Below are 11,998 nucleotides of genomic sequence, written 5' to 3' on the forward strand. Positions count from 1 at the left end.
CTGATACGTTTTTCAAGCGTTGAAGGGCACTAAGTTTTCTTCAAATTATTTGGATTTATTGAATTCTTATGTCTTTTTTTTCGTATAACCGACAAAAAGGAGAATATACCACAAACATATATTTCTTTAGTTGGAAAAATTAATCTTCCTATAATTTTTTATGTTTTAAATAGGCCCTCATAATTTATTTTTATTTTTACTTTCATACCTAAAATAATTTGAATATTGGTGAATTAGTCCCGGGAATTTCTGATAGTTAGTGTCAGTCCATTATTCATTGACGACGAATGATAGTTGCACTATTTTTTTTTTTTTTCCCGGACAAGTGCACCATGCATCTGCGCTTTTTCAGAGACTAAAACATACATTGTTTTAAACTGTGGGGATTAAAAAGAATTGGAGATTAGAAAAAAAAAATTATATTCCGATCCCTTTTGAGATTTTAAGAGAATAAGACACAAAAAATATGTCTTGATTGTTATCCTCTCATTTCACCTTGACTAATTAATCTATGTGAATGAAGAAAGAGACGAAGTAATCAAATATTAATTATAACTCAAAGACAAATATCTTAGGATGCTTTTGGAGTTGTGATTTTGAGAAACCTATGTGATGCCTTGTGAAGAAGACAGATATGGAGCAGGAAACAAGGACATAGTTATTTGTGAGCGTAGATACTGAAGAACTATATCCAGAAGCCAATACAGGTAATTATTAATCCTAACGTTCTGGATGATATATATATATATAGAAGCTTTTAAACAAGTTTTTCTACTCCAGCTGGCCATATGATATGGCAAGATTGATGCTAATAACTTTGTTGTTCCTTTTAAATATGAGTAATCAATAGATTAATTTATTCTATTTCCAACTCTCATGTATGAGGTAAACATAATTATTGGAAGGAGTCTTCCTTTTCACATTATATCTTCAAGGATTTAGATTTGATGAGTAGTCTAAGTTTATATACTCTATGAGTGTCACATATAACACGACAACAATCATTCAATTTTATTGAGCAGTTGTAAAAGATTTTATATTTTATAATATTTATAAAGTATCAAATTTTAAATTTTTGGAAGGGATGAAAAATGTTCTAATCATAATATATAATTGTTTTATTTATTTTAAGAAAAATGTATCTTGATAAATATTAATGACTATAATTAAGACATACCATTACCAAATCCAAATTCAAATTTTTAAAATATTTATGTCGATGAACCACAAAAGATGATTTTGATAAAATCTAGGAAATTAAAGCAATTCTTATTTTGTTTTTTGGGATGAAGGAAAAGTAATTCTTTATCTCTATTGAATCTTTAGATATAATAAGAAGAATTCTACGATAAATAGGCTTTTCATCTTGGAGCTCGATCAATTAAATTTTATATTCATATTTAATCACAACGGAAAAAGTTTCAAATATATTATTAATATAATTTATAATCCATATAGTACAATTTGAGCATTTTTTTAAGAAATTCTTAGTGTTCATGATTTTTATAAAATTAGAGGACTTAATAAGTGCCTATTATTACTTGATTGATTAACTATATTATTTAAAACTTAGTAAAAATTAATCCTTTAATTAATTTCTCTAGCTGGTCCCTTGTAATTTTTTTTTTCTTTAACTTTATATCCTTATGCTTCGTTCCAATTTATGATGTAAAAACTACACACATGGCATCGCTCAGTCTAGGCATGTTCATGACACGTGGGATTTATGATCCCTTGGTTTTTCCCCAAAAAAGATTAATTACCTATTAATAAGATTAATTATCACATTATTAAAAATATGATGCATTTGTTTTTTCCCTTAAAAAAAATATAGAGTCGGGTTCTTGGGACTAGGTTACGCTTTATAACTTAAAAAAAATACTTACAAGTTACTTATTTACAAGAACCTCACATTAAAAAGGAATTCTACACCTAAATGAAATAAAAGTTTTATCCTTATTAATTGGATCAATTTTTTTTTTTTGCCAGAGGATCAATTTTATTATTGCTTTGAGGATATTATAATAGCTTATATTTCCTTGTCATACTCATTATTTTACACGAATCAATAGTTAACAAATATTAACAAACTCGATTCCATTGCATGCCCAGCATATAAAGCTGAGCTTCCTATGCACTAGCAACTTGCATATTTGTTTACTTTATACTATTATTGGCTAAAACGAAAGCATATTTTATTAAACCAAAAAAAGCTGATACACACACTGAAATGAAAAGTAAGAAATCAACGTAAGCATTATACAACCAAAAGATAAATCATTACTACTAATTTTGAAGTGAAGGGAGCCCATCCAACAGAATCAGAAATTCATAATTACGTTAAAGAACAGATTTCTGATGAGAGGCTTATCATATGCAATAAACTCTTTTGAACTGAAGCGATCAAACCCACCCGTCCGCAGAATCAGTCAATAATCAGATCTCAACTCATTATTTAAACCATTCATTACCACATCCCTAAGAGCAACCCCATAAGGATCATCGTCATCAATAATGCCATTAAATCACACTTTACGAACCCAATAATTACACAACCAAAGCCATGTTCATATCATTCAAGCTAGACTTGGTCGATCAATGAACTGAACCACACTTCACCAACCCATATTATTTTCAATATTGATCATCAGGTCTACCTTGATTATCATTGCCAGCTTGGTTGTGTAATTGGGTTCGTAAAGTGTAGTTTAGTTATTGATATCAAGTCCAGCTAGCTTCCTTGAAATTTTCCCTCAGAACCTCCATGCTGATATGGAATAGAGTGGACGATTTTTCCAGCATGTAAACAGACATTGATTGTTCTCTAGTAACTTGTATGCGGGTCCATAGCTCTGAACTAATGGCTTTGTTACCTCCAACATTTTCTCATAATCTATAGGCACCCTGATGAATTCAGCTAATTCAAGTGATGGACGCCATGTCTTCAAGAACTTACCATGCCTCTCTTTTCTATCAGCTCCATCACATGCAATAATGTTCTTTATCTCTTCCCCTAGAAGCATCCTCTCTAGCATAATTCTCTTCATAGCTCTTTCTTTTAGAACATTATTGGCTTCCAAGCCATCAAATAACGCAGCATAGAAGTTCAGTGCCTCGTCAAGCCTGTCTGTTAAAGAAGACCCATTGTTATCTGATTCTTGTTCTGTGATGATCATCAACCTGGGGTGGAGTTTCCAAAGGACGCTTAAAAACCTCCTCAGTTTAAGCGGCAAGTCTGAATCATTAGGACTGACTTGATGATGATCATTATCAACTGCTAGAAGAGAATGAAGATGAAGAACAGAACTTATAGCAATGGGCTCTTCTGGGTGTACTGGAAAATCTTCGATGCTAAGTTCCTCCAATTGTCTTGCAATAGAATAGAATTCGAAGGGGATGTTCAGATTCTTAGCTTCTTGGATCAACTGAGATTCCATTTCTTGCAAAACCTCTTTATTCTCATGAATCCCAGTGATCTTGAGAAGCTGTAGTGTATTTGTTCCTTTTCGTTGTTCTTTCAAAGTATGAAGAAGATTGCTCCATTGAGCAGCATTCCATGCATTGAGAACGATGATATGGAACTTTGATTCTCTTTGCATGGCTTCAACAATCGCCTGATTGGTGATCAAATAAGCAAACTTCAAGAATGGGAGATATTCAAAGAACAACTTCCTGGCATGTTGTTGTTCTAAGGTTGACCAGGGATTAGTGAAACATAGGACTTGAGGAACATGGCGAATACTTTTTATCAACCTGTAACTAAGAGCCATTTTGAAGTAGGTAGCCAGCCTCTGCATTGGATCTCCATCAGCAGAAACAAAACCGGCCATGTCCTTGAGTCCAAAGCCTGCATCCTTCAACTCACCATTTTCAATAAGCCTAGCACAGGTCGCCAGGCGACGAATGAGAAATATTCCCCTTTCCTCACCTTCCAAGCCTTTGAGAGAGACAGAAAGAGATGAATTAGGAACTAAGAAGCACTAGCAGATCGGAAGAATAGAATGTGAGTTATTTTTCTTTGAAAAATATGGGGGGGGGGGGGGACTGCACTGTTTTATGATCGTAAGTGGAGTCAGGAATAAAAGTCCTGCTCATCGAGCTACAGTCCATTTAAGTCTATTTGTGGGGCTTGGATTTTGAAAATTAGGATATTCTAATATAGAAGTGCTTATGAGTCTTGCCATTTTTTTAATCCTTGAAAAAACATACTCGAGCTACTTGTTTAAGCATATATTTGTATTAATTCCAAAAAAATTGTGGTATTTTATGTTCTTGCATAAAATTTAAACTTTAAAACGTGTTTGTATTTTCAAATTAGTATTTATATTACTTATTTTGAAGTTTAGAATATTTTAATTCGTACTTTGAAATATAAATGTGTAATATTATAACGACAAACTTAATTTAAAAATATTTTAAAAAATAAAACGAGGCATTAAAGAAATAATCAATTTTTGGCTAAAAAAGACTTTTGGGTCCAAGTTTGTAATGGCTAGACCTGCTTGTTTCTTGACCCTATCTATAAGATATCAAAATATTTTTCATCTTATCCTGATGTTAACAATCAAAAGAAAGAAAGAAAAAAGAAATAGCCAACAAGTTAGAGTATTATTATAAGGAGTGCTAGACTTTTTTATATTAGAAACTCCAAAACGAGGAGGCCATTAAAGCAATAGAGAGCAAGGAAACAAATACAATCATATTCCTTCTGTCCTATATATAATGTATTTTTAATCAAATCAATAAAATTTATTATTTAGTTGAAATCTCATTAAATTACAAATGATTTTTAAATTTTGCTCCTAATATTGTCAATTAATATCATGGTAGGATAGGTAAAGTACACAATTATTAGTTTCTCTTCTCTTTTTCAAGACAAGGACAAATTTGTCAAGTTACTCAAAAATACTATAGCATCTCTTATATTTAGAGATAAAATAAATTTTTAAAAAATATTTTATATATCAAAAACAGAGATAATAAAGTACTAAGACTCCTTTTCTCATTCACCACCCGCCTGCAACAAGATGGTGGATACGAAATTGTGTTATGCATGATTGTATTTGTTTCTACTTGACTCAATTGCTTTAATGATGATCCATAATTACGTTAAAAAAACAAAGAGACAGCTTTTTTAGATATAGCTCATATTATATGACTAAATTAAATAAATAATTCAATATTTATTATATTTTGTATTATAATCAATTTATTATATTTGTTAATAATATACTACTCCCTTCCTCCCAAATTATAAGACATTTTTAGATAAAATCTCGCATACTAATAAGTCTCATTAAATATACTTAACAACCTTATTTTTTCAAAATAAAAATATAAACTTTCAAAAATACCCATCATTTAATATATTAAAAAGAGAAGTGATGAAAATTAATTATAGAGAGAGAAAAGGTAAAATTAAAATTGGTGCATTTAATAAAATCTTAATCTACTTAAAGTGTCTTATATTTTGAGATGAAGAAACTCTTTCAAAAGTACCCTATAATTTGAGACGAAGGAAGTATTATACGTCAATAATATATCTCTTGTATATTAATGTAAACCAGTCACGTTCTCAAATTTTTAAAAATTTAGTTTATATTTTTTTGGCACAAGAATTTTTTTTTACCAATGAACAAATTTATCCTTAAAAAAACAGAATTTTAATTATGGATAAATTAAAGGAGATGCATGGTTGGTCCCTGTTTTCTTCTAAGATATCACTCACCTATTCTCTCACAAACAAATTGAGGACTTACCATTAACGGTTTCAGTCCTCGAATTTCAAAAAGAGAAGATAATTAGTGGTTGCCTTCTCTTAGGAATAACCCAATAAAAAATACAAATTAAGGATTAATTAAGAAAGTAACACAGTGTTCACACTCCTGTTGGCCAACAATGAGTCAATAGCTTATTTAAAAACTAACTGTACATGCCTATTCACAACAAACATGTTATATGTGTACATGTGTGTGTATGTGTAATAATCTATGTGCTAATTCATTAAGGATTAATTTTTTTATAAAAAAACATACACTTCTTTTGACTTTATTTATAAGTTATTTTTAGCATTTTTTGTTTAAATTAAGAAAAATCTTAAATCTCATCAATTATATCTTAAAATTTAATAAGTTTTTACTTTTATCTCTAACAAGGACAAAAAGAATTATTGTTAATAATGTTTCTTAGCATTTAATAAAACATAGAAAGATAAAGATGAACACATAGAAAATAATGAAGTGCTATATAAATAGAATCAAAATTAATCTTCTTTTTTAACTTTATAAACAAGACTAGAGGATTATATTTGCTTCTTCTTCATCTTCAAAACCCATTTCATTCTAAAACTTCAAAGGAAGATCAATCTGAGAGTGCATACCAGTATCCATTATGAAGATTAATAAACCAACAGGGATTGAAATTGTTGGATCTTCAGAGAGAGAAAGAGAAGAGGCCCGTCTACACACACACAGAGCAAGACGTTGAATTTGAGCCTTGTCAATGAAAAAAACTATGTAGGGACTTGGGAGAGCTTTCTTATAATTGAGAAACCTAAGTCCCGACTCACCTCTAGTCGGGATTAGGTGATAGACAAGCTAAGGATATATTATGTTTGTCAAAAGAAAAGAAAAGGTTGGTGTGAAGGGTTTGATGTATGAGAACTCAGAGAGTAGAAATTGCTGATTGATATCGGATATTTATATCTAAAAATTAAACACCTTGTTTTCGTCATTATTTAATTATTTCAATTAATCTATAAGGTTTTCATACCTTCAACCAAAAGAAAAATGAGAATGACAAGGATCTTTTCTTGTATAGGACAACGAAGACAAATATTTCTCCTTTGTTCTTCTTGTTGTTACTCCTCTATCGTGCTATTTATAAGGCAGAGGAAAGTGTATTTATTTTAATTTTATTTATAAAATTTTTTTAAATATTTAATATATATATATATATATATCTTTATGATTTTATCCCTATTAAATACTAAAAAAATTATGATTTTAAAATACATATATTTAAAAGATACATGTTTAATAGGATAAAGTTGAAAACTTATTGAATTTTTAAATAAAGTTAATGAAATTTATATTTTTTAATTTTAATAAATATATTAAAAATGACTTATAAATAAAATTAAAAAAGATTAGTCAAAATGTAGGGCTTCAGGCAGACCGCCAATAATTAATCTTGAATCTCCTAAAACTGTCTTCGTGTCCATATGAACCAGGTCAGTAAGAAAGAAAATATATATGCGTGTTCGCGCGCGCGTATATTATAAGGGAAATAATATCATATAGTAAGCTCCCTGATTTAATGACAGTTAAAATATCAAAATAATCTAAAACATGATAAGTTTGCCCATATTTTTAATTTGTTGCAATTTGCAAATCACTCTCGAGACATCATATACTCTTACTTCAAGTGATGCTATAATTAATATTCTTATACTTATAGTTGTCTAAATAAATATTTTTATATCTACTTTTTTTAATTAACAATCATTAATTAAATTCATCTTTCAGGATTTAAACAATCATGTTGGGATAATGACCAAGGTGTTGACTCACATTAGCAGAAAATGTCCCATGCACCTTTTTATTACGTCTTTCTTTATAATATTCAAAGAACCCTAATACGTAATTAATGAGAAACACCATAATTATTAGTTTATTGACATAAATACATCAAAACAGGCCCAGAAAGTTAAAACTTACATAAAAACATGATACTTGTATGAATGATAACCAAACAACCATTGACAGGCACAATAATAATAAACAAGTTGTATAATCGAACTAAATGAAGTTGGTTGTATGAATTAATTATCACAAGATACGTACCATTATATATGTTATACTAATAAGCACTCTCTAGTTCACCAATATTGTGGAAGTAAGGTTGATGGATTAATTAGATTATATTTAAGTTGATATATGCTATATTTTTAAATCTTCAATAATTAACTCTGGGAAGTGGGAACCCTATTCAAAATTATAGCTTGTTTAATAACGAATAACGATTTACAGAGATGATAGATTTTATATTAATTATATATAAAAAACTAAAAACAACAAGAACCATCTTGTGGGACGGAATATTCAATCTAATTAATCTGTCAATCCTTGTTTAGTTGTAAATAAAAGAGAGACTCGTTGTCGTTATCTTCAAGAGTGGATCCTAGCAACGGAAAATTTCATAGAACATATCCTTAGCTGCGAGGAAAACTATAATAATTAATTAATTAATTAATTCTGTCGATTATATCTACGAGACTATAACTATAATACATAAGGTTGTTAGAAAGAGTTAAAACACAAGCATTAAATTATCGACGAAGAAAACTGTAAAATCAGGCAAAACCTAAGCTCGAAAATTAATATTTGTTTGGTCAAGAATGAACGAATCAAATAGAAACTTCTGTTGTTAAACCGAAAACATTGAGTTAAAATCCACAAATCGTGTGTTCAAATCTCACTTAATTTTTTTATATACATATATATAGTATACGAGTTTTGGCTGAGTTTTCATTCTTCCCCCTGACCTATGGGCCTAAAGAAAAATGATGACGGATCAATAATTTATAGAACTATAAATAAAGACCAAGGTTACAAAAACAAATAAGTGAAGATACCTTATGTTATCAGGTCAGCACATAATTAATTTAATTCTAAATTCCAAGTTCAGTTGTGTAAATCGTAAGATTAAATGCAAATCATATGTTGACTGTGGAATCTTTGTAAATTTCAAAAATTTAGTTTTTTTGTGTGTTTGGATTAAGATGAGATAAAATTGATTTATATGATTGATTTTGCATATAATTGTGCATGGTTGGAAATCATTGATAATCAATTTTAGATGAAAACCATAATTTTTTAAGATATATCCAAATACCTCTAGTACATGCCAAAATTAATTATGAATTTAAAATTACAGTTTTCTTAAAAATATCCAAACATATATTATATATGTCAAAATTATTTATAAATTTAAAATTATATTTTTCTTAAAAATATCCTAACACCTCCAGACAAGTCAAAATTAATTATAAATCCAAAATCATAATTTATAACATAAAGTTTATATGTAATGTCAAGCATGATTTCAAGCAAGCTTTATTTATCTTTCTTTATAGGTAAATAAACAAATTACACCTTGAACTTTACATTTAGTAGCATCATAGAACATAAATCAGTTTATTATGTAAATTATTTCCTTAACTTTTAAAAATGATGCAATTTGATAAAACATATTAAATTTTAATCTCTTAGTAATAAAATAATTATAGATAATTGTGAGGCATGGGAAGGGAATTTCAAGATATACAAAGATTTTCCGATTATATATTGAGGATTAGAAATATATAAAATTAGAAAAATAATATATATATATATATATATAGAGAGAGAGAGAGAGAGAGTTTACCTAAAATAGGATAAATCATGAGGATTTAATTTCTAGCAAAATGATAATATTATGGAGGATGCAAAATAAAATGTATGTTATAACACACACACACACAAGTAAAAAAAAATTAATAAAGATATATACATAAATTTTGGTTAAAATATATTTTTAATCCTCTAATTTTTTACAAAGTTTTTATTTGGTCATTTAATGTTGTAAAGTATTATATTAGTCCTTTAACCCTAATATTATTAATTTTAAATAATTATTTTTTTACATCAATAATTGTTATTTTGAAAAAAATTAAACTTAATATATCAACATTTGAGAATATTTTGTCAATATTTAAAAGTTTAATGTAAAAATTTATTAAGATAAAACTAATAGTATTAGAGTTAAATAATTAAAAAGATATTTTATAAAATTAAGAAACAAAAATAAAATATTATATAAAATTAAAGAATGAAATGTATATTTTAATCCGTAAATTTTTATAATGAAGTTTAAGTGTGAGCCTAATGCCCACTCCCACGCATTTAATCTAAACCTAAGTAGTCAAAAAGCAAAGGCTAGCGCACTGTTCATTATTGATTTCTTTATAGCGGCAACTTTGCGAGTAAGAGAGGGATAAGAACGTGAGTCAGTGAGATTTTAGAATTTAGATTTGTGATTAGATATTTCAAAGATGATTTTAGACTTTTTAAAACTACGTAACTATTCTAAATATTATGTTCTGTCTATCTATTTATTTAGTTTTTAGATTTTAGGAAGTGAAAACTCTAAAGTGTGATCTATTAGATTTTTTTTAGGTCTCTTTCCTTAAAGAAAATTTCTCTAATAATATATATAAATTTATTATGAGATTTTAGAATATTTAATCTATAAACATGAAATTTTTATTAGATCTGAGGACTCCTAGAGTAAGGTTTGAGACAAAGAATAAAATTGAGATGAATAGAGATTTTAAATTAATATTTTGAAACTATGAAAAATTTGTTAGTTATAAACATAGATAAATTAGTTCATAAAAAAGAATATGGATTTAAAAGAGAATTTTGGATTTTCTAAGATAACTTGCAAGTCTTAAAGTAATTTTAAAGTAGCTTTAGAGGCAATCTTTTAAAAGTTTTGAATTATGTATTAATATTTTTATATATGTGTGACTTATGTAGACTCCCTTTAAGTTCTTTTACAGTTTGGATTCTTGCCATGTAATTCCTTATAAGCTTAAGGAGAACTGGTAATTTGGGATTTTTCTATATGTGTGCCAATTGTGTTTGTTATGATGATTTATAAAAGTATGATCTAATATAATTTTGTCTAATCGAATATGATATATAAACTTCATGATAAACAATAAAGGACATGATTGTGGAATACTAGAATCTAATGAGTTACTTTAATCCTGTCAAGCGTGCTTGTGATTTATTGCCATGATTATGTGTTAATATATTTCCTTTAAAGCTTGTTTGTATGTATTATGATTGTTGCATATGCATGTCACGCATTGGTGATGGGTTGTGGAGATGATGATGATGACGATGATGTTGATGTTGATATGTGTATATATATATATATATATATAATTTGTGACCACATGATTTGTCTCCACTTTGCGCATGGTAGTTGATCTTATATAGGGTCTTGTTCCTTAATACTTACCCAGCCAGGTTTGTAAAGGAGAAACATAGGACAGTGACATTTTCTTATTGGATTTTTTAATAAGGGGAGCCATAGTCTGAGTTTAGATTTTGTACCTTTGGCTAAATGCATCTCAAGTGCCAGAGATGCTTTGGTTCGTCCGACGTGTGGGCTAGACCATGAATAAGCCTATGGTTCTAGTCAGTGATATAAGGTTAGACGGAGCAATAAGGAGGTTACCTACCTTGCATATCATCATATGTTGCGTATAATTATTATCAGTTATGCCCCATGAATTTGTATGTTCATAATTAATAGTAATGAAATTTTATATATACCTATAGTTAATGGTGTGCCATTAGCGTGTACATGTATGGTAAAATTCTGAGTCACTGAGACGTTAGTGCTCACCCCTGTCTTTAACATTTTCTTTAACATTTTAGGTGAGTTTAGTGGAGTAGAGGGTAACGTCTGGAAGTCTGGGGCTTAACTTGACTAAGCTTTAAGTCCCATTTCAGTTTGTAAAATAATTATTTGTTAATATATGACTCATTTGTTATTTGGGTGGATTTTTGAAATTATTTATTAATGACTGTTAAGCACCAATAGTTGAGGCCTAAAGCCATAGAAATTGTATAATTGATTTATTCAAAGTAAATGTTTTAATATAGAATTTTAGTGTCAAGACTTTTATTGAAATAAATGTTTGAGTATTTGTAACAGGATGTGATTCGCATGTTAGCGAGATTTAGTAAGCTAGACTTTTGTGAAAATGAATAAATATTTTTTTAGGTTCTTTTTTACCTATCATAGTAGCCTTTTTTTCTACCATGATAGGGTGTTATTTGTAGTTTTAAATAGTAAAGTCAAACTTTTATAATATTGGTAGCCTTTTTAACTAGTTTAATCTTTTTTTATTAATATTGTTTTTTTAAATATACTTATTAAC

The 11,998-nt window shown here is 28.5% G+C and overlaps 1 protein-coding gene across 1 annotated transcript; it reads right to left on the reverse strand.

Moving 5' to 3' along the window:
- Window positions 1-2,753: 2,753 nt before the first annotated feature.
- On the reverse strand, window positions 2,754-5,762 carry LOC129316689 (GRAS family protein TF80-like). Its single transcript, XM_054961087.1, has 2 exons — window positions 5,729-5,762; window positions 2,754-3,937 (listed from the first exon to the last, which is right to left on the reverse strand). Exons 1-2 carry the CDS (start codon window positions 5,760-5,762, stop codon window positions 2,754-2,756), a joined length of 1,218 nt encoding a protein of 405 aa, XP_054817062.1.
- Window positions 5,763-11,998: the final 6,236 nt, after the last annotated feature.

Source organism: Prosopis cineraria, unplaced genomic scaffold, assembly GCF_029017545.1.
Source record: "Prosopis cineraria cultivar Desert tree isolate PC_DT_omini unplaced genomic scaffold, ASM2901754v1 PC7, whole genome shotgun sequence".
Lineage (NCBI taxonomy): Eukaryota > Viridiplantae > Streptophyta > Magnoliopsida > Fabales > Fabaceae > Prosopis > Prosopis cineraria.

What these genes read in the sequence shown, in the direction of transcription:
- LOC129316689 (XM_054961087.1), bottom strand. Translation starts at nt 5,762, where the DNA reads ATGGTAAGTCCTCAATTTGTTTGTGAGAGAATAG. An exon ending in ATTTGTTTGTGAGAGAATAG is followed by an intron (nt 3,938 to 5,728) that starts GTGAGTGATATC and finishes TCTCTCTCAAAG; the next exon opens with GCTTGGAAGGTGAGGAAAGG.